The 23670-nt window shown below is 50.1% G+C and overlaps 1 protein-coding gene across 1 annotated transcript in view; it reads right to left on the reverse strand.

The window, feature by feature from the left end:
• The window catches only part of ITGA11 (integrin subunit alpha 11), a 131271-nt gene that overhangs the window by 59193 nt on the left and 48408 nt on the right, over window positions 1-23670 (reverse strand). Inside the window, exons 3-4 of the mRNA XM_023220911.1 lie at window positions 6378-6478; window positions 1946-2037 (exon numbers count right to left, since the gene is read on the reverse strand). Coding sequence (XP_023076679.1) covers window positions 1946-2037; window positions 6378-6478 — 193 coding nt within the window. The remainder of the gene's footprint in view (window positions 1-1945; window positions 2038-6377; window positions 6479-23670) is intronic.

Genomic DNA, 23670 nt, shown 5'->3' on the forward strand with positions numbered 1-23670 from the left:
AGTGAATAGATGATGGATGAATGGGTGAATGAATGATGGCTGGATAGATGATGGATGGATAAGTGGATGGATGATGGATGGATAGATGATGTATGAATGGGTGGATGAATTATAATGGATGGATGATAGATGGTTGATGGATGAATGGGTGGATGGATAGATGGATGAATGGATAAGTGGATGGATGATGGATGAATGGATGATGAATGAATAAGTGGATGAATGACAGATGGATGATGAATGGTTGATGGATGGATGGATGATGAATTGATGGGTGGATGAATGATAGATAGATGATGGAGGTTGATGGATGGATGCAGGAAGGAATAAATGGAAAGATGGATGATTGCATAGGAGATTGAGGGTGGATGGATGTATAGACAGATAGGTAGATGAATGCATGGATGGTTGGATAGATGAATGGAGGAATGAATTGTTGAGGGGGGAATGGACTGATGAGTGATTCAATGAATAGGTGACTATAAACCAAGGATTAACCTACTCACAGAGGCCCCAGAGAATATATCACACCATTCCTCTCAGACCTTCATACCACCTTGTGAAGAAGAAATGTGATAAGGAGCCTGAGAGGGAAAAGGGAGTAGAGACAAAGCCCCTGATGGATATGTGTGTGGATAGGGCCAGGGGTCCTGCTTTGCCTCTGGTCGTGGCTAATGAAGGGCTGTGGGCTAAATATACATCAAGGCATCTCATGACTTTCCCTGGCAGAGCCACTATGTACTGAAGTCCCCTTGCATCCCAGTCATCTTCTTATCTTTTTGTCTTATTTGTCTGATCTAATTTGTCTTGTGATTCATGCCCCAGATGTCTCATTTGTCAGCAGAAATAGACAAGAACAAAGACTGACACAAGCACCCCCATCTAAAAATGGGTAGTAATTTGTACTGGGCTTTCTGGGGTAAATTTTCTCTGAAATTCTCTCTTGTAACTGGTCTCTTGAACCATCAGTCTCAGAAGGATCCTGTTTGAACCCCAAGCATTGCCCACACTCAAGGCACCACTCCAAGGTGGTGGCAAGGAGCAGGCAGTGCCAATCCATCATGCCGCCCACACTCGCTACTGTGTGCAGAACCCACACGTGCTTGCCTGGGCACAGAACAGAGACCTGTAAACAGGGCCTGCTGCTGTCTGTCCCCCAGCGTCCTGTTAGACATTACTCATTTGCTTGTCGCCTCTTTCCAGCAGAGTGTAAGCTCCAGCAGGGCAGGGTCTCTATTCACTGCCAAATCCTGGTGCCCAGCACTGGGCTTAGCACATACTATGGTAAGTGCTCAGAAACATCGTTGTTTAAATGAATGAATGTTTCTACCACCTCAACCCAGACGTCCCCTTTTCTTTCTTCCTTGCGAAGGCCTGTCTCTTTAAAAACAAAACAGAAACCTCCTCCAGCCTTCTTCATCTAATCCTGGATAGTTGAGACGGCTTGTCTCTGTGTAACCCTTCCCTTGGCTGTAGTAAATCTGTGTTTACTTATTTAAGGCATCCCTTCCAAGTCTTCTTTGGGAATGTGGTGCAGCCTGCTTCTTTTTTCAAGCCTAGAGCAGAGATTTGACCTCCAGCGCAGACAACTAGCTCCCCAAGGGAAGGGACAGTCCCCCATCAGACTTGTTGGCTATCTGTATTTTTTCTTGTGCCTTTTCTGGCTGTTCCTCCCTTCCTCAGAGTATGCACACAACAGGGCTCAATTGTGTCTTCTGCCTGGACTGTCCCTGCCAAAACACCCAGGGTCCTGCCACCCAGAATGGTGTAAGCAGGGAGCTGGTGGGGGAGCTGCTCCCTGGAGCGCGCAGGGCCAGGCAGCTTGGATGGAGTGGGGGAGAGTGGGTGTACAGTATGCACATGAGGGTGTGTACGGAGATGCTCCACCCCTCCCCAGCTCCACCCCCACCTCTCCTGACCGCAAGCAGTGGCAGGTGGCTCTTACCAGGAAGCTGTTGTCCTTGGGGTTGGTGGCGAGACTAAGGCCGAGGCGCATGTTGTCCTTCCGCTCGGACACGTTGGACAGGGTGACCCTTCCTGGGGTGGGGAGAGAAGCTCAGCTTGCAGCCCCCTCCTGCCTGCCCTCTGCCCAGAGCCTGCTGCTGGTCTGGTCACCTGTGGTGCCTCCCCGATTCTCCCTGACCCTGGGGACCTCTGGCTCTCAGAGTTTACAAAAGGCCTTCCCCAGATGTACTTTCAGGACTTCCTCACAACTACCTGTGAGATGAGAAAACTGAGTCTCAGAGAGGCCAAACGACCTGCCCAAGGTCACACAGTAAGCACTCACCGAGCCTTCCATCTCCTAGCCCCACAGCTTTCCCTCCTCCAGCCATCCGACTGGAGCCCCACTCCCCCGTGTGCCCCCAAACATGCCACGGCATCCCACCTGGGCTGGCTTCTTCTGTGCAGTTCCCCTGCCACGCTTTCCTCCAAGTCGACCCCCATCCACACATAACCAGTCCTGTGCCCAACTCTTTCCATGCCCGCTTCTCTGCTCATCTGAACAACCAACATGTGACAGCTGAGAGAGTTCCCTCTCATGGGTAATAGACAGTCAACTCAACAAGAGCCTTCCAGAGCTACCAGACCTTGCCCAGGAACGCCATTCTGAAGGTGGCTGCCAAGAGAGGTGCTTAGGAGCCGGTTTACCAGCCTGCTGGGAGTAGGGAGAGGGTCGGCTCGGCGGCAGATTAGAATAAAAAAAATTGCATCAGTTAAGGTTTTACCAGATCATCCTGGAGGCCACTGAAAGAAGGGAAGTGAGTCTGAATTCCCTAGAAGTGTGTTAGTGTGTGTGCGTGCACGCACACACACACGTGTACAGGAAGAAGGAGTGGGAGAGGCTAGGGAGCTAGAGTGTGCCAGCCCTCACCTGCAGTGTGAACAGCTCTGGATGGCTTCCCTGCCTGGGGAAGGAGTAATTTCTTTTCTTTTTTCTTTTCTTTTCTCTTCTCTCCCCTTCCTTTTCTTTACTTTTCTTTTCTTTTTTTTTGAGGCAGGGTCTCACTGTGTCACCCAGGCTAGAGTGGAGTGGCACCATCACAGCTCACTGCAATCTCCAACTCCCAGACTCAAGCAATGGGAGGAATAATTTCTAAGGAAGCCTCAAGCAAGAATGGGTTGCATGGCGCTGTGTCAGTGACTGGAAGTGTGAAGAGTCGGCCTGGCTCCCGGGACACACTGGTCAGGAAGGCCAGCTGGTGCGGGAGTCTGGGGGTGGGCCGCTGGCAGAGCCCAGCTTGTCAGACACGGACTGTTTTGTGGACTGGAGGGTGGGGGCTGCTGTGTTTCTTGTTTCGCCTTTTTGGTTTTCCTCAGTTTGAAGAAAAGCTCCTTTTGAAATCTGACCTTCTTGACTGTGCTAAGAATGACTGGGCTTGATTTCTCTTTTGTCTGTCCAAACAGGCACGAGAGAAAGTAACAGTAAAGCCCTGGTGTTTCTGAGATGCTTTATCATCTACAAAGCACCGCGCACACCTGCCCTTTCAGGACCCCTCATGGTCCTGGGAGACCCGGGGTCATCATTTCCATTTTACAGATGAGAACATCGAGGTATAGAGAGGGTTAGTTACTGCCGCAAGGTTACGTGCTGGGAAATTAAAGAGCAAGATCTTCAGCCCAGACCATGTGACGTTTCATCCTGAGTCCTATTTTTTTTCCCATCTAATGGCGTCATGGTGGCAGTGGGAACTAGAGGGGCAGCTCCATGCTCCACTGGGCTGGGTAACCCTCGCCCCCTTCTGGCTAGAATTCTGCCCTCCATTTATGTAAGGGACTCGGCCCTCACCACCCTGCCTCGCTCTTTCCTCCCTCTCCCCTGGGACTGACGTTTGCAGTGAAACTGGGCAGCTGGTTGAGACAGAGGGGCAGGGGAGGAAAGATCCCTGTGTTGGAGTTAGACAAACTCAGGTTCAAGTCCTGCTTTACCCTACCCCTCTGTGAGTGGACACGCCTTCCTTGGCAGGTATGGGTGAGGGTCCTGGGCCCAAGCCTCTCCCCACACAGGGCCTGGCTTTGAGAATCACATCACCTCCCCCAGTCCCCACCCCTCATTGAAAGCCCTGACTTTATCCAGGTGTTGGAGGGACAGTGCCAGTGGTAGAGTCTTTCCCACTGAGGTGTGAATGACTGATACCCATTTAGCCTTCCCTGGAGAAAGAAGAAAGGACATTCCTGGCACCGTGCTGCCCAGGGCCTGGAATGGCCGTAGGAAAACCCAGGACTCAGGTTTCCCAGCCTTGCAGTTTCCACTGTGGGGCGAAACTGACAGATGTTCTTTCTGCCATGCATTTTCTTCTCAGTGGGAGAGACAGAACCACACCTCAAATGAAGAGTAATTTTCCTCTGTCCCAGCTCACTTTGCTACCCACTGCCTCCTGGGCTTGTGCCCCAGCTCAAAAATGTTTTCCAGGGTCTGATGGCTTTATGCCTCCTCCTCCCTCTAGAGAGAAATGGGGTCCACATTGCAACAGAGAAGAAAAAAAAAAGATTGATTCACGAATCCACATCCCTCCCTGGACCAGAAGCTTCTCTCGGTGGCTGAGGCCCTGAGCAGAGAGCTCACTCTTCCACCACCCCCCAACCTCATTGCCTCTGTCCCAACCACATGGTTTTTCTTTATCTTCTCCAACAGGGCAGACTTGCTCCTCCTTTGTCTGGAGTGCTCCACCCCCACCTATAACCTTCTCAAAAACTACCTGCTCAGAGAGGCCTTCCCCAACCACCTTGCTAAGGTAGAAATCCCTCTCCACTTCCACCACCCCCCTAGCCACTCTTATTACAGCGCCTGGTTTATTGCACAGCATTAATCCCTGCCTAAAATTATCCTGCTTCCTAATTGGCCTACCCTATTACCTTCCCCTTCCTTGGCCTCTTGTTCCCGCCATATCCCTAATAACTAGTACTGTGTTTGGAACATGCTAGCTGCCCATTAAAAGTTCCAGAACAGATTAGACCCAGAATGGATCCTAAGGGTTGTTGAGTCCAGCCTCCTTGCTTTACACATGAGTAAACTGAGGCTCAGAGAGAGGATGTGAACTCCCCATGGACACACAGCAAAGAAACTGTACAGCTGGAAGGGGACTCTAGCATGGCCAGTTTCAGAAGCCTGTGCTCTCAGGGTGCTGATGACCTGGAACCATACGCCACCCACCAAGCACCCTCTTCCCTTAGACAATTTCCTCACTGAAGCTTGGGCCTCAGCTGTGCTGGGTTTTCAACTTCCCACCCATGGCGCTGACGCAGATGTGGACAGCGGGAGCCTCCGGGACCATGTGACAGACAGCTGGCTGCCCTGCGGAGTTCTTTGGGCTTTCTCTTGGATGCTGAACTTTTCATCCATCAGCTTATCTCTGCCATTCCCATGAGACCCTGCTGCCCTTCCCATCCGCCATCTCCCAGGGAGCCCCACCCCACTGCTCTGGGATGGGGGCCCCCCTCCTAGAAGGAGGAAGGCCCAGGGTCCTGGTCCTAGGGAAGGTCAGTCCTCCAGGGCAAAGCCTAGAATTGCAGCTTGTCAGCCAAAATGGAACTTTTTCTCCTTTCTGAGAGCAGAGCAAGCAATGGTCCAGCTGCTGTCTGACCTTTAGGACAAGTGGGAGCACTTTAGTGGACTGGTGTGTGTGCTTAGTGGATACACATGTTTGCACACACATAAGCAGACACACACATGCATGCAAACACATACGAGTAGATTTTAGGAGGGCTTTGGAGGCTGGGGGCTGTTTACAGCATCTCCCTGTTCCAGAATATGCCTGAAAGTTCTTCAGTGAGGAAAGGCTTGCGCTTCCGAAGTGCAGTGTTGCATGGTGGTTAAAGGGATGCCATAGCCTGTATGGACTGGACTCCAAGCCCTGCTCCTTGTGAGCTGAGTGACCCTGGGCAGGTCCCCTCACCTCTGTATGCTGTCATTACCCGTCTGTTAAATGGTTAAATCCCATATGGGTGTTGTGAAGATGAAATGAGTCCAAATGTGCCTCACACATGGCGAACATTATCTAAGATATCTGAATGTTAGCTATTGTTGTTATTATTTCAAAATCAGGGAAAAGACAGGAAGTCCTTTTTCTTTCTCCTGGGAGAGAAAACTTTGAGTTGAAGGGCAGTGGCTGAGTCAGAAAGAGGAATGGCCTGGGACAGCTAGGGCCTGTGTTGATTCCTGGTGGGCCCCTAGCAAGCTGTGTGGCTGTGGGAAAGTTGCCTCCTCTCCCTGGCCTCAGCTTCCTCATGTGGATTGTGGGGGCAGTGACATCAGCTGGGTCACCTCGTGGGGTAGCAGGAAGGAGTCAGTGTGACCGTGGACATGGGCGTGCATCAGAGCCTGCCTTGTGTTAGACAACCGTTGGCCTCATTGTGAAGAGACCGCCAGCCCACGTTACCCAGGTTGAGTTTGGTGCAGTTCCCATGGATCACTGGACACTTGTACACGTCTCCCGTCTTCTGGTGGCCATTGGTTTCCAGTGGGGCGCCCACGACCAGCCTGGGAAGGAAGAGAAGATGAGCGAAGACATTGGGGGAGGTACTCCTTCCTGGCAGAGGATGGAGCCTGGTGGGCAGTGTGGAGGTGAAGCTGGGTGCGCAGGGTGGGAGGGAACCCTGGAGGTGTGAACACATGCAGATCCTCAGGCTGGGACCACTGTCTCCCTATGGGGGGAATCCTGGGCTTTCAGCATAAAGTCATGGGACCTGTGGCCCATTCTAGGCCCGTGCCTAGGTACAGAGATGAAGACCACACGGGCTCCGCAACAAATGGGATGGAGGCAAATCCCTGGTGGAGGAGGGGACAATGTTTGAGCTGGGTCTTAAGGGATGAATATGAGTTTGTCAAATGACAAGAGAGTGGTAAGGGAAGTCATTCTGACAAAGGAATGATGTTTCTGGAGCCACAGAGTCTTGACCATCTGTCATTACCTGAAAGGGGCCTCATTCTTCATCTTATAGGGAAGCCTTTAAGCTGGTGCCCCAGAGTGGGTCAGGGTGGACAAGGCAGCCAGTGGGCGGAAGCTGCCGTGCAGCTTGAGCCTTGAGCCTATGCCTTTGCAACCTTCTTTGGAGAAAGTGTCTTTGCAGATGTAACTAAGTTAAGGTTCTTGAGTTGAGATCATCCTGGATTATCTGGGTGGGCCTTAAATTCGATGACAAGTGTCCTGAAGAGGAAACACAGAGGAGAGGCATGGGGAGAAGAGAGACCTGAGAAGACAGAGGCAGAGTTAGGAGCGATGCCGCCCCAAGCCAAGGAGTGTCTGGGGCCACCAGGGCCAAGGAAGCATTCTCGCCTAGAGCTTGCGGAGGGAGTGTGGACCTGGTGCTGCTGCAATTCAGGCTTGCGCCCTTCAGGACTCTGAGGGAATGCGTTTCTGTTGTTTTAAGCCACCCAGGTTGTGATCATCTGTTATGGCGGCCCTAAGGAACTAACGCACCTGACTTACTTACTTACATGTATCTAGGGAAAAGTGAGCAGCCACTCCTTCCTGGCCCGGCCAAGCCCCAGTAGCCGTGCCCTGGAAGAAGAGCCTGTGACCTTGGAGGTGTGGCCGTGGACTCACCCCCCTTGATGCTAGGGAGAGTTCTACCTCAGACTGGAGGGTCCCAGGTCCTGTCCTTTGTGCTCCCCAGGGCCCTCTATGCCTCATCTCCCACCCACCAGAAAGCAGCTCCATCACGGGGGGCCAGAGTGTCCCAGGATTCTGACCTGCCCACTGGGTCTGAGGCACGTGACTCTGGCACACCTGGGGTCCTCTAGGCCTTGGGTGCCGGTCTAGTTCTCTACTCAGGCCATATACTAACAGTGGCGAAGAACAGTAACCCTCCCCAGGGACAGTGGTACTCTGTGGGAGGGGACACCATAGCCCACAAGAGCCCTGAAAGGCTTTCGATCCCAAGGGATAGAGAACAGATGATGGTGGGATCTGGCACACAGGGACAGGGGGGACTTTCCGGAGCTTTTTAACCTTGCTCTTCCAGCAGCTTCCCACTGCCTGGTGACATGGCCCAAAGAAGAAGCTACCGCACGCCAGCTGACTTAGATGGTTGGGAGGAGGTGGCTGGGAGGCTCGGGCTGCACGGGACTTAAGTGGCTTCTTGTGGTCCATTGCTCCCCCTGCCCCGGTCCACCTTGACACTGTCAGGAAGGAAAGCCAGGTCTGAAGTGGGAGTTAACAGAACTCTGTTTGAAATTAAGCGTCTGTGAAATAAGAGCTGAGGTTTCTCCCCTGGGGAGCCAGATGCTGGCAGATTCTATATATATCCCCTTATTAAGCCTGCCTATTTTTGACTGGCAGGAATTAATTGGACCCATAAAATCTGTTTGTCTAGACGAGGTGATTTTTGGCTACTTAATTCTGCAAGTGATTGTGTGGTCAAGGCTGCTCCATCCTTGAGAGAGAGAGAGGGAAAGTGAGAGAAAGGAAGAAAAAGGTCAGTAAGAGAACCCTGGGCTCTAAGCTTACTTCTCTGGGGCTGCTCCGATTTTCAAGGTTAACTTGACACATGTCCAGGTCTTCCTGAGGGACACGGTCCTCCTGGGCACTCTTGCTGGATAGAGGTGCACCTCTCAGGATACCTCTGGGAGAATCAGGTGCAGCATGTTCTAGATTAGAAAAGCCATGGCCAGCTGGGTGCAGTGGCTCACGCCTGTACTTCCAGTACTTTGGGAGGGTGGGCATCTGTAATCCCAGTTACTTGGGAGGCTGAGGCAGGAGAATCGATTGAACCCAAGAGAAGGAGATTGCACTGAGCAGAGATCATGCCATTGTACTCCAGCTGGGTGACAGAGCAAGACTCCATCTCAAAAAAAAAAAAAAAAAAAAAAAAAAAAAAAAAAAAAGGCAACAAGAAACAGAAGGGGCCATATCTAGGCAAGCTACGTGCAAAGACTGGTGACTTCCCAGAAGTCATGTGTCCTGGCAATGGCTGAGATGGGACAATCTGGCAATAAATTCACTAAGTCACTGAGACCTCGAATTTGCAATGAGACCAGTTTTGTCCTTTTCAAAGAACAAAGGCCATTCCCTGGGTCCCATCTCCACTCTCCCAGACCTCATTTCTCTGGGAGTCCATAGTACTTCACGAGGTAGGAGGGCAGCGCTTACTGTCCCCATAATACAGATGCAGAAACTGAGGCCCCAGGAGGGGAGCTGACCCAGCCTCAGAGTTGGTTTGTGGCAGGGCCAGGACTGGAGTTCTCCTGGGACTGCTTCCTCTGCATTGTCTCAAATGTTTCTTTGCCATGAAAGGAGGGCCTGGGTCAGCCCTTCTCTTTATTCTTGAGTCTGGGCATTGCGTGTGCCTGTTGGGCTTGAGGTTTTGAGGATATGATTCAGTCTCAGTTTGAGGGGATAACTGCCGAAGCGCAGGGAAAATGTTCACGTCACCACTGAGACCAGCCAAATTGCCTGGGGTCTGGCAGCCCCTGCCACCCCCTGTGGCCTCAGCCTTATATAGCCATCTGCAGCCTCAGGGCCTGCTGCGCCTCTCGGGGGCTTGATACCCTATACCTCCTGGCATGGGCACTAGACGGCACGGCAAACCCCAAAGGTCGTTGCGAGCATCCGGCCCTTTCCATGGGCTGTGTGCTGTGAGTCACTGGCTGCGGGCTTTCAGCATTCTTCCTGCAGAGGCGCAGGGAGCAGGGCTTTGGTGGATGGGAAAATGGGCACGAGGCATTCCAGCCACAGCCCTGTAGGACCCTTTCCCTGGTGACCAACCTCTAAGAAGGGGCTTGCCGAGAGAGGATGCTCACTGTGGAGATTGCCACTGTGGAAGGCTGGACGTGGCCCTGCTCTGTGCTGGGCTCCTTGGCTCCTTGCCGGACCCAGGCTAAGACAAAGGCCCCCTGACTCCAGCGCCCTCCCACCTGACTCTACCTCACACTCTCTCCAACAAGGCCCTTTGGGGACTCATCCTGAATTCTGCTTATCCTCAGCTCCATTCTTCCAGGCAGTTTTGGTCTCTAAACTTTTAAACTTCAATCTCCTGTGAGAAAAAAGATGACATGTACCCCTAATTATGTGTAAGTGTATGTGTAAATTATACCAGCATAAACTGTCCAAATTTAATTAACTATATATTAAATGTTAGTAATTCTATTTTTTCAAATAAAATATTAACCTAAATAGAACTCACATTATTTTATTTCTGTACTCCAGTATATAGTCCAGCACAGTCCCTGTGGTGTGTGTATCCCACCCTGGAGACCATCCCTTTAAAATCCAGCATAAATTCCCACCTGCTCCAGGAAGCCCTCGGTGATTACCCTGCCCTTTCTCATATAAACTGGCATGTAATCCCTGCTGTCTGGTGTGGCCAATGTTGTAATGTCATGATTCCCTGAGGTCTGAGGTGTCCTGGATTGCCCTGCTGCACCAGCGTAGGGTGATCCTGAAGGCACTTGGCAAAGAGGTGCCCAGTGACCGACCTAACCTTCTGTAAGACAGTCTGCAGCAGGAGCAACTGTGGGAGCTTTTGGCTTTGCCTCAGACCTAAGAGAAGCCCCCGAATTCAGTCCTTGGAAAGAGGGTTGCTGAGAAATCGAGTACTTTCCATGCATAGGAGTTCAATGGAGTGACCCAGCTTCCGTGCTAAAGTCAATGTTGACTGCTTCCCTGATTTCCATTTCCTCCTTCTCAACAGTACTCATTTCTGTTTGAGGATCCAGGGAATCTGACTGTATTCCCAGTCGCAGGGATGCAGCACATAGCTCATGTTAGGACAGTTTATCCCCCAGCTGCAGTGATTGAGTCAGGGTGGGCCAAAGACTTAAATCTCCCCAATCAAAGTGAATCTCAAGACTTGTGCTTGGGATGCAGGGATCAGGGTGGTCTCTTTTCTCTGGATGCCATAGTGAGTGAATGCAAGGCCTGGAACTGCTGGGAGTCACCTTGTGATGATGAGGGGTATGAGCTGATGCATTGACAGCGGGAGAGCTGAGAGAAGCATAAAGAGAAGGAGCTGAAGTCCTGCTGATGCTGAGAACCCCTGGATCAAACGGTACCTGAAGCCTACTACCTCTAGACTTTTCAGACATAGGCACAACGACTACCTTTTACTGCATAGTAAGTCTATGAGGTTTTAGGTACTTATAACTGAAAACATCCTAATGTTTACAGTGTACAAGGCAAAAACGTGCACATAGTTAAAATTACTCTTAGAAATTCCATATGTTATTATGCTATAAGAAAAACATGGCAACCAAGACCAACGAGGGAGGAGCAGATTCATATCCCCTAGCTCATGCTCCACCTGGGGCCTGGACTTACTGAGGGAGGGGTGGGTGGAATCGCCAGCACCATGTATATTATTTCTCTCTTGTTGTTTAAGTGAATGCATACAACTTTCCCCTGGCCCAGACTTGTGGGAACAGAAACCCTTTTGTCCTACGTGCATCCCACTTACAACAGTTGCTTAGACAGGGAACACGGCATTCCAGATGTTTCTGGTTACCTGGTAACAGGCCTAGAGATCATCAGAGCTGGGAGGAAACATGCAGGTTCCTTGGGCCAGCCTCAAATGTGGGATCCAAGGCCAGGATGAGAAGTGCTGTGTCTGAGGCCTCAGAACAGGCAGTGGCAGAACTAGACTAGTACATGGTGTCCTGACTCCCAGGGTAGTGCTTCTCCCAAGCCATGGAGGGCAGAAAGCCCAGAGGCAAGGGCTGGGGCTCTAGGCCCTGTCAGACTTTTACAGGGGTTGTGTCTGCTGAGGCAGGCGGGAGCAGCTTAGTTCCCTAGCAGATGAAATGAGCCCAAGGGCATGAATTGAGTTCACTGGATGCTAGGGGAAGGAAGAAGGAACCTCCAAGGATGGGCCTGCCTCTGGAGGAGGTCCTAGGACCAGAGGCTGGCATGGACTGCCTAGGAAGGGAAGAATGTGGGTTCAATCCCCTCCCTGACGGGCCTCATGGCCTCCCTCTGCAAAGCCTCAACCTCACATCCCGGGAAATCCAATTATCATTGGTTATCCTTTTCATTTGAATGAATCACTTTCAATGCAATTTAATTGCACTTGATTTTGATCTCCAGGACAGCTTTGGGGCTGGCAGAGCAGTTTGTGTCTGAGGCTCAGAATGTAGGTGTGATGAGCCTGTAGAGAGACACTGATCAGTTTCACAGCCAGGATTCCACGTCCTGTGCTCTTTTTCCCATTGTGAAGAACTGCAAAGCTCAGTGCCCAGAGAGGAGCGAGGTCTGCCCTCTCTAAGGCCAGCAGGGCCTGTCCCCACAGGGGCCTCTCACCTCTCTCCTCTCTCACCCCATTCCCTTCTTCACCTGTTCCTTTCTCTCAGCACAGCCCCCGCCCCCTTAAACCCACACGGGCCCTCTGTCTCTTTTTTCTCCTGGTTTCATGTTCCTTTTCTGAAATTAGATAGGGGCATCAGGGAGGGGTTTCACTGGAGGAGCCGAGAGAGAGCTCGAGGGAACAAAGGGAGATTATTCCTTTAGTGAGGCCTTTCTCTCCCTCTCTCTCCATGGAAAATGGAATCTCCTCCAGCCCCTGTGAGTTTGGTGGCTAATGGGTTCAAGATGGGGCTGGGGAAGCGCTGAGCGCAGCAAGTCCAAATGCCTGCCCGGTGGGGGCCCGGGGCTGCCCTAACTGGGGGTTGGGTGTAGATGGAGAATCTGGCCCAGGATCTGCCCAAGGGGAGAAGTTAGCACCTTCAGGTCTTCCTGGGCTGACTGCAGGGGCTTGTGGTTCACCTGGGCGTGCACATCTGGTGAGGCCTGGCCTCGTGGGGGCTGGGGAAATGAGAGCCCCTTATTCTCCCTCCATAAAGTCCTATCAGACACTGGAGACCTTTGTGTGCATTTTAAACAGGGACATATACATGATGATTAATTTTATGTGTCAACTTGACTGGGCCACGGGGTGCCTAGATAGACGGCCAAACATCATTCTGGGTGTTTCTGTGAGGGAGTTTTTTGCATGAGATTAACACTTAGGCTGAGGAAAGCAAATCGCCCTTTCTAATGTGGATGGGCTTCATCCAATCAGTCGAACGGCAGAACGGAATAAAATGACTGACCCTCCCTTGAGAAAGAGAATTCTCCCTGGACCCTCCCCCAGACCATCAACAGAGGCTCAAACTGGGGGTGGGGTCCAGCGTTTGTGTTTTCACAAGCCCTCTAGGAGACACTGATGCATGCTTAAGTTTGAGAAGCATGAGAAGTGTTTATATGGGGGAAACAGAGGCATGGCGACTCTCACTGGGCTCAAAGCCCCAGATCCATGCCAACAAAATCCACCCTCTTCACCGTGCCTTCTGAGGCTCTGTATCACCTCATTGATCTCCTCTCTTTTTTTACCTGGGCTGCTATAAACACTGTGCACAGGCGGGTCCTCTCCGCCATCATCTAGGGCTCATCTCCAAGGCCAGCTCCCCAAAGTGGCCTTTCCTGAAGACCTGTCACTCTCTGTCTCACCAACCTGCCTCGCATTCCTCAAGTGCTTTGCAGTGTCCGATGTTGGCTTCTTTGTATGACTTTTTTCATTGTCCTTATTTCCCTATAGGATTTAAGCCCCAAGGGAGCTAGGATCTTGCTGGTCAAGTGGGCAGCCACAAATACCCCAGCACCCAGAACAGCATCTGGCACAGAGTGGATCCTGGAATGCAGTTTTTGTATGAACGGGTGAATCACCTGGCTTAGTGGGATGCCTGTGACCCAGTAGCCTGCAGCTTGGGACCACTGGCTGCCAGCTGCTTGCTTTTGTCTTCCAATATGGGTTGACCCAGCTGGGCGAATAGAGCAAGCTCTGGCAGGGGAAGCCAAGGTCATTAACTGCCTTGGGCCTCAGTGTTCTCACTTACCCAAAGGGACTGAATATTATACCTGGGCTGCTCACCCTTCAGGGTTTTAAGGGGCAGTGGTTTCCGCCCTTGCTGGTTATCAGGATCGCCAGGGGAGGTGCAAATGCAGGTTCCTGAATCCCACCTCCAGAAAGTTCTGACTCAGCCAGTCTGGGACACGGCCCAAGAATCTGCAGATCCTCCGGGGTGTAGAGGCAGGATGGGAAACCCTGTTTGAAGGATCTGCTAAGGAAGCAGGTAGGAGGCCCTCTGGCCAAGTGAAGCAGCACTTCTACCCTGGGAACTTCCACTGTGTCTGGGGATCATGACCACAGCCATCTCCGACCATCTGGCTCACCCAGATTGATTTTATCTATTTATTTTTGAAAAATTTGTTTTATTTCTTTTGGTCATAAGAAAATATGTAATAAATTATACTTTAATTGGTTCAAAAAAGTATTAACGTATTTAAAAACTGATTTTTTAATTAAAGGTAATACACATTTGTTATCTAGTGTTCATGTTGCAAAACTGTGCAAAGTAATATTTTTGTTTTGGTTTGTTTTTTGAGACAGAGTCTCCCTCTGTTGCCCAGGCTGGAGTGCAGTGGAGGGATCTCAGCTCACTGCAACCTCCAACCCCCTGGGTTCAAGCAATTCTCCTGCCTCAGCCTCCCTAGTAGCTGGAATTATAGGCATGAGCCACAATGCTGGCTAATTTTTGTATTATTAGTAGAGACAGGGTTTCACCATGTTGGCCAGGCTGGTCTCGAACTCCTCACCTCAGCTGATCTGCCCGCCTCAGCCTCCCAAAGTGCTGAGATTACAGGCGTGAGCCACTGTGCCCGGCCCAAAGTAAAACTGAAAGCCTTCTCCCTCCCCTTCTCAATCCAGCCTTCTATGGAAAACTACTATAGCAGCAGGGATGCAGACAATCTAGAGGACATCCACATTTTAAAAACTGGAATCATTCTACATACGTGGTTCTGTAACAGGCTTTTTCCATTTAATTATTTTGTACGTGGACATATTTCTGTGTTAATATCTATCAATGCCCCCCTTAGGCTGTGTGACTAGGGCCCCTGCTCTTGGTTCTGCTCCAGCCCTTCTCTTCTGTGCCCCTTCCTACGGGATGAGGAGTCCTAGGGGTCAAAAGGACAGGACACCTAGAGCCACTGTCCTCCTACTCTGGGTGGTTGGGATGCTGGAATCTCCTGCCCAAATAGCCTGGGCCTGAGTCCAGGGCCTGTGCAGGCCTCTCCTCTAGACCTGTCTTTCTGATAGAGAAGCATACCTCTGATGGTAGTAGCCAAGGAGTGGCCATTTGCAGGGCTGTAGAGAGAGCTTGGGTGTGCAGGCTGGAGTGTCTACATGTGTAATGCCCCCCAATTATTGAGAGAGAACCTGAGGTGGGAAGAAAAGATGGCAGGTCATGGACCAGAGCCTCTGTTTACTTTCTTGCCTCAGGGTGGGCCTGGTATAGATAGATAATATAGTTTTGCCTCCTTCTTTATAGTGGTTGCACAGTGTTACACTTTTTAACCATTCTCCTGTTTAGGGATACTGAAATAAACAGTTTCATTCCTCTTTCTATTGATAGACATTCAGGTACTGTGGACAATTTTTCTTGAAGCTGGGCATGGTGGCACGTGTCTATAATCCCAGCTACTAGGGAAGCTGAGGCAGGAGCATCAGTTGAGATCAGGAGTTCAAGACCAGCTTGGGCAACATATCAAGACCCCATCTATAAAAAATAAAAAATTATCTGGGTATGGTGGCATGTGCCTGTAGTCCCAGCTACTCAAGAGGCTGAGGCAAGAGGGTCACTTGAGTCCAGGAGGTCAAGGCTGCAGTGAACTATGATCATGCCACTGCACTGCAGCCTGGGTGACAGAGAGAGACCCTGTCTCTAAAAAATAAAAAGTAAAAAAATTTCTATTGCATATCTTTTATCAATAGTAATAAATAAAAGGCCTCCATGTGTAAGTAGCTATGGGTAGTCATGAAGTCAGTAAATACAAAGCCCACATGCTATCCTGATGGCTGGACGTAGAGGTGGCCCCTCTCGGCTTGGGCACACACCTGTTGACAAGCATTATCACAAACGTCAACTTCATAGTCGACATTTGGGTCTCTGGTTTGCACTTGACAACTTTTAGGTCCATCTCAGCTGACATCCAAACAGCGATTCTTTCCTAAGTTGCAGAAGTTCTTAGAAGAGAAGAGGGAAGAGTGAGGGAAGGTGACTGCAAAGGAAGTTCTCAACCCATTTGGAGGGAAAATGAGAACCTCTGCCACTGACTATGTGGAATAAAAGTAGCCAACTTGTGCCATTTAGAGTGTCTGACATTTGAGTGTCAACCTCTCAGCACCCCTCCCCATCTCACACCCCAATGCCAGTCACACGCGGCTACTCATCCGTCTGTTTCTCAACATTGCCTGCATTCTCTCCTTTCCACCTCTGCATGAGCAAACTCCTCATCTCAAACTCTCAGTCTATCCCCCTTCCATCCACCCTTCAGTGCCTCTTCCTCCAGGAAGCCTTCCTTGGTCTCTTAGCTGAAAGCTCTTTCAATTCCTATGAAGCTTTGTCTATACCTTTATTGTTTGTGTCTTTTCTCTCCTCTAGATAATTTGCCTATAGATGGCAGAGAGAGAGAGAGAAACCCTGATGCATTTTCAAATCCTCCCCCAGTGCTGGTCAAATCCCTTGGACACAGTCAAGGCTCAACCACTGTTTGCTGAGTGAATACATGATGGAGGAAGCTGCTCATTTTGCAAAGACAAGCTGAGTCTTCACTTTGCTTCTTGGGGTGTATCTGGCAGCACAGCTGGGCCGCGCTCTTCTGGGTCCCGTCCGCAGGTGGACAACAAGGCTTGGTAAGTTCTTGGCTCAGCTCTCTCAGGAAGGTGGCTGTGGTCTGTTCTCCCCCCAGAGAGGCTGGACATGCAGTGTAACCCCTCGCCCTTCTCTTTGCAAGATGCCTGACAAACCCTTGCTTATTTTTCCAAGTCATGCTCAGAGGTTTTTTTCTTTCCACTTTATAGCAGATTTCTCCTCCAAAAATGAAACATAAACACAGCAATAGTTTGGACAGATGTTTCTCAGCAGAACGTACAGCTTTAATTTCTGGTATGTGTGAGTCTGACAGCTTCTCAACCATTGCGTGGTAGGAAGGAAACGGGCCTAAGCATTTCCTGCTCTCTGATCCGGGCGGTGTGCTTGCTTTGGCTCATGAATAGGATGGTGACTCTTTAAATATGGCCAGTGAGGTGTACACACCCAACTGTCTCCAGCAAACTACAGCCAGGCAGGTGGTCCAGCAAGGAAGATATTCCCACTGGACTGGGGAAGAAAGCAAGGCCCAGAGAATGTCATGATTGGCCCCAAATCATGCAGTCAGGCAGAGGATGAGGCACAACTGATATCCTCATTCTTCCAGCTGTGTCCACCAGCCACAGGGATTTGGGTAACATAGAAAAAGGAGATGGCCTGGACTTAAAAGGACAGATACTCTTTTCTTGTTCATGGGCCTGTTGACACGTGCGTGGCTATCTCTAATCTATCCCCAGATGGGTTAAGCGACCCACGGTGAGTCACCTGCCATCTCTGAGCCTCAGTTTCCTCATCTGTAAAATGAGGGACTTGGACAGGTTCCGTTCAAAGAAGTGATTAAGGAGCACTTGCAATGTGCTGGGCTCTGTGAGCATAAAGATGAATGAAGCACAGCCTCACGCCTAGCCCACTGAGGGCAGGGAGACCTGTACCCGATCAATTTAGTGTGGAGGACATGCCGCAAGAGGGGCGTTCAGGTGTGGCAGGGCACAGAGGAAGGGTTCCTGCTCTGCTGTCTGGGGAGCCTTCCTGGAGTGGGAAACTCCTGGACAGAGGCTTGCACAATGAATAGGTGTCACTCAGGTGAAAAAGGGCTGGGGTTCACAGGGAGGGCTGCGCATGGTGCCGGCGCTCATGTGCATTATTTCTATGCTGCCTTCCATGATGAAGGCTGGGCCTGAGGTGGGATCTGGAGGGACAGACAAGTCCCTGCCCTCATGGAGCTTGTGGCAGAGTCATCCTCAACAGGTTCATCCCTGTTCCTCCTTTCTGACTTTCCAAGTCCCCTCCCTTCTTGCCTCACTTGTCCAGAGAACTCTACTTAAAGTGGTCCTAAGTACGGACAGATGGTTAGATGCCTACATGGTTGACAAGCACAGCATTGTCCCCCAGTCAGGTTGCCCCTACCTGCTTTCCGGGATCCTTAACTTCTTGCCATTGGTTATCCCTCTTTGGATTCAGGCACCGAGGGCCACTCTCAGTATAAGCCTGGAACGGAGTTAACCTGTGGATCCATGGGAACTCACAGACCTCTTAGAAAAAATTAAGTCAGTGATTCCAGCACCTGGCTAGGCATTAGACTCACCTGGGAATTTTGAAAATATGGACTACCAGGCATCACCTCTACAGGGTCTGTCTTTGTAATTCTTGGACTTGACTGAGATAGCTGCATTCTTTTTGACCTTTCACAGGTGATTCTGTTTTGTGGCCAGCTTTGGGAACCCCTGGATTATCTTATCAGGTGATCACCAGTCTTTAAGATGATGGAAAACAGATAATATGGGGATAGAGAACAGGATGCCCAACCAAGAAATAAGCAATGGGACATGCGCGCCTCTCCCTTCAAAGCACTTTATATGAATAAACAAATAAATGGATGTATGAATGAGTATTTTGGGGGGAGTTTATTATGTACCAGGGATTGCGCAACGGGTGTCCCTGACTTTGACCTAGTCTTCTCAACCCTGAGGCAGAGACAGCATTCCAATTTTTTTTTTTTTTTTTTTGAGATGGAGTCTTGCTCTGTTGCCCAGGCTGAAGTGCAGTGGCATCATCTCAGCTCACTGCAACGTCTGCCTCCTGGACTCAAGAGATTCTCCTGCCGCAGCCTCCTGAGTAGCAGGGATTACAGGCATGCATTGCCGTGCCCAACTAAATTTTGTATTTTTAGTAGAGATGGGGTTTTGCCATGTTGGCCAGGCTGGTCTTGAACTTCTGGCCTTAGGTGATTTGCCCATCTTGGTCTCCCAAAGTGTTGGGATTACAGATGTGAGCCACCGCCCCCGGCAACATTCCCATTCTGAAGCTGAGGAAACTACAGCACAGAGAAGTCACCCAGCTGGTTAAGGGGTAGCTAGCTCTTCAGCCTCACTCTCCTCCCCGGGCCTCACCCCACCTCTGGCAGGTGGATGGAGTGCAGGAGAGCAGAGGATGCAGAAGCTGGCTTTGGTTTACATCAGGGAATCATTGTTTACATGGACTCCTTCGAAGTCTTTTCTGTCTGGTTCAAAGCTCAGATTTATTTTCCTCCTCTCCCTCTGTGTTGTGACAAAGAGTCATCCTTACAGAATTATTCTTATTTCAAGAAACCATAAAGAAACAAAAAGGCTGTGGGCTAGCTTCATTGGAAGGTGAAGTGTGTCATTACATTTTCAGAAATGTCCTCCTCCTGGGTTATAAAATTATTGGCTCAGCAGTTGGGAAGTGGCAGAAGAGAAATTGCAGAGAGGATCTGCTGTCACAGGGCGAGCCATCCCGGAGCTGGGCCAGGCCACCAGCCACCACTCACCTGATCTCCTGCCTGAGTTCGCTTTAGTAGGGCCCTTCCAAACTTTGCAAGGAAAATTTAGAAAAACAAGAAATCTCAACATCTCCTATCCAGGGGCCATGGTCCCCAGACCCTTTAAAACAAGGACATCCAGTTTTGGGCTTCTCCAAGATTTACCTTGGGTCACACCCAGACTTTTAGAATCATTCTCTCCCTCCCTTTCTTCTTCACCATCTGTGGGCCTATGCCAACCACTGAAGAGGCCAAGATGAATAAAGTCAAGCCCTACCCTTGGGGGCTCACAGCCTCCCTTCCCTCTTTTCTTTCTTGTTGGCATTTTATTTTCCGTCTCATCTTTCCTCTTTCCTTTTCCCATTCCAGTTTCCATTTTTCTTGATTCGCCTTTTCTACAACTCTCTTTCCATGTCTGTCTACATTATCATCTCAAGGTGACTCATCACAGATAAACCAGGAAGAAAAGATTCAAGAGGGAAAGTAGCAATTCAACAGAAGATGACAGAAACCTTGTCAAGATGGCCTCAAGTTGATAACAAGCATCGTGCTATTGGTTGTATGTCTGAGGGTTGTGGCTGCTTGGAAGAGAAGGCACTGAAAAAGAAAAGCAATTTGAAAGAGTTTGAAATCCCAAAGAGCAGCTGGGCGCGGTGGCTCAAGCCTGTAATCCCAGCACTTTTGGAGGCTGAGGCGGGCGGATCATGAGGTCAGGAGATTGAGACCATCCTGTCTAACACAGTGAAACCCCACCTCTACTAAAAATACAAAAAATTAGCTGGGCATGGTGGCGGGCTCCTGTAGTCCAAGCTACTTGGGAGGCTGAGGCAGGAGAATGGCGTGAGCCCAGGAGGCAGAGCTTGCAGTGAGTTGAGGTCATGCCACTGCACTCCAGCCTGCGTGACAGAGCGAGAGACCATCTCAAAAAAAAAAAAAAAAAAAAAAAAAAAAAAAAAAAAAAAAAAAAAAAGAGAGAGAGAAAGAAAGAAAGAAAAAAGAAAAAAGAAATCCCAAGGATCCCTTGATTCCTCATGAAGGAGTCAGGGAGAGTTAGAAGGAGGTATTTTATCCAAGCCTGCAGAAAACAAGGGTTAGATAGTGATTAATTATAGTTAAAATTAGTGAGAAAAGGAATTTATGGCACCTTCATTTGTTTTTCTAATTGTATATAACCTTAAAACATGCACATTGCACCTTGTGGTTTTCAATAAGAAATTCAGTTTTTCACATTTTATAGCCTAACTGAATGGAAGCACATGCTACCCTGAGGGTTATCTATGTGAAGCCTCAATGGTTGACTAGAGGAGCCATTAGAGGGCTATCTTGCTCCCTCTAGTGTCAGTTATGATCATTGCACATAACGTGCCAAGGAGCAATTAAAAACAGTACCAGCCTTGAAAATTCAAACCTATGAAATTACAGAAAGCCACTCTCAAGATACAGGGAATTTCAACATTTGTTTATTCTCCACCTCATATGAAAAGCTCCGCTTTCCTCTCCTTCACTGGACTTAGGAAGGATGTTGGCATCGCAGAATGAATGGTGTTGGCTTCAGAAATGGAAAGGAGGTTGCGGGGAGCCCACAGGCTGCTGTAGGGGGAGGCTGGTGAGGGAGTGGGAAGAGACGGGTGGCAAAGATGCTGAGTTGGCAAACCCCTCTGGCTTTCCTGAACTGCCCACGTTAAATTTATTTTCTTTCTTGGAAGTTAGTAAACAGGAGGCTTTCTTTTCAATATTTCCACTACCGAGATTGTGCGTCTTACCTCTAAAAGCATACAATGGCTGGCCTCCTGCCTTTCCGAGTTCAGCACTGAGGACATTCTATGGCCCTGAGGAATGGCCTTAGAGGCCTTAGAGGGTGGAGCTGAGATTAGCTCCATCTCTGGTTGACCAGTTTTTGTGGGTGTCAGAAGTCTCCTGGCCCCTCACTGACATCTCTTCAATTTCTGGAACTTTCTTGTGTGGTTTGGCATTAAAAAAAAAAAAGAGAGAGAGAGAGAGACAGAATGAAAGAGCAAAGAGAGAAGAGGGAAAAAAAATCACCCAAGAGATGCAAGGAGCCTTGGGAGCTGTTTGCAGGCCGCATCCTAAATCCACTGTGCCCCAGACTTCGCTCTTGGTTCTGGGGCTACTGTTCTCTCCTTGGTCATTCTCACTGCTGCTTTGTGCATTTGAGTGCCTGAAATGCCCCAGCTCCTGTCAGTGAGGATGAATGTCTGGATTTCCACTCTCCCAGCCCCCTGCAGCTCATTTTCTTGTCTGTGTGTGCCTGCCAGGGTCTGCTGGGTGGCTTGGCCTGGGGCCTCAGGCCAACGTTTCCCCACGAATACAGTTTTTCCCCTCTCCCTCTCTCTCTGTCTCTCCGTCTATCTCTCGTGCGCTGGGTGGTTTCATCCTATCCCGGGCTTCGCTTCTGTAGTGATTTATTCTTTAACCAGAATGAGTCATGATGCCGGATTTTATTTGTTCCAAGAGAAAATAGCAGAGAGCGTTTATGTGCTGTGGTGTTGGGAGCCTGTTCTGGGGGCCCAGGCCAGGAAAAGAGTAAAGGATGTTCCTCAGAAAGGCTTCCACAGCAACAACCAAGGCTGCCCCAGGCCTGGCGGCCTGCACTGTCACTGATGAAAAAGGGCAGACTTGTGTAAGATCCATCTTTCTGCTCAAACAACAAGCCCCAGAGGCCCTTTCCTCAAAACCTGCCCCTGGACACCATACCCTTTCTTCGGGGCATAGGCCGGTGTAGGGAACTCACTCATTCAGCCTCTGCCCCGCAGTAGACACTTAAACACCATCTCTTATTTCTTCCTGAAAAGAACCCTCTGGGATTCACATCACCATACCCATTTTACAGATGAAGAAACTGTGGTCCAGAAAGTGGATGTAGTGTGCTTGAGTTTCCATGGCTTGGAAAGTAGCCAAGCTGCCAAGCTGGGAAGGGAGCTCAGTTCTGTGATTTCGAAGCCTAGATTCTCCCTGCAGTGAGGAGCCACTCAGACGTGCCTTTGCTTCCTCTGCTGAGGCAGAAGGCCTGTGTGTGCTCCGAGACAGCACTCTATGCCTGTGAGAAAGGGCTGCAATGGGAGCTGGAAATCTCTGGGTTTGGAGAGGAGGAAGTGGCCTTGCCAGAGGGCATCGCTCCTGGGCCTAGGCTCCACAGCTGGTTTTGTGGATTTACTCCGCATGGATTACCTTTGCAGTCAACCCAAATTCCACCATAGTCAGCCTCTGGTTTTAGACATGCAAGACCCTAGTGAAAAGGCAAATTTGTTATCTGGGAAGGTCAGTACCTAAAGCCACTGTAAAAGGATGAATGCCTCACCCCAACTAGAATTTAGTTTGGGTAAATGTCATCTAGAAAGTCTTGAGACATGAGATCTGCAATGGTGGGTGAAATGCCCCTTGGGTAGTTTTCACCTAAGTGCTTGTTAAGCCTGGTGGAAATGCCACAGAAATGGAAGCAACTCTGGGCTGGGGGCTGGGAAATTAGGTTTTGGTCCTGGCCCTCCCACTGACTTGCTGTCTGACCTTGGTCCAGTCTTTTCCTACCTCTGGGCCTCAGTGCCCTCATCTGTAAAATCATGAGGCTGGGGCAAATGATTTCTCAGACTCCTCCCAGGCCTGGGGAGGAGCTGCAGCTGATGGAACAGCTCGAAGGCCAACCCTACCCACAGGCCTGAGTGGTCCATCTGCGCCTCCGGGGCCTGTCTCCAGCCACTCTGTCCTTCCCCACCCCACCATCATCTCTGAGAATTGGGGTCTTCTGAAGATCATGGGAATGGTGGCCCCGTCTTCAGGTTACGGGGCTCTCCCCTCTGCCTGGAGTCTCCACAGGTAGAAGACACTGTGTTTATAGAGAGGTCCCCAAGGAGAGATGGGTATTCACCTGATCAACCTATGCCAGATAGGTCCATTCCAGCCCTGATCCACCTCAGGGGCTATGGCTGCCCATCCACTGTGTGATGCCAAGCTTTGGGGGGTGGTTAGTGGTGATGGTGGGTGTTGGCAGGATCTGCACTTGGCCATGGTGGATGATTTGCTCCTAAGCCAGGCAAGCTGCTGGGTCTCCCTCCTTACTGCCTCACAGTCCATCCTCAGGACACCCAATCCCACAGCCCCTTCCATGTCTGGCCACACAGTGCAGGTTCAGTTGCTGCAAAATAATCCCAGAGTATCCTTCAAAGAGGTGGGAAGGCTGCCCAGGACCCTTTGTGACTCTGGGGAGTCAAGCCAGCATGTCCGTCCCTCCATGGCTGAGGGTGATGAGAGTGAGGCTTAA

Source organism: Piliocolobus tephrosceles, chromosome 6, assembly GCF_002776525.5.
Source record: "Piliocolobus tephrosceles isolate RC106 chromosome 6, ASM277652v3, whole genome shotgun sequence".
Classification (NCBI taxonomy): Eukaryota; Metazoa; Chordata; class Mammalia; order Primates; family Cercopithecidae; genus Piliocolobus; species Piliocolobus tephrosceles.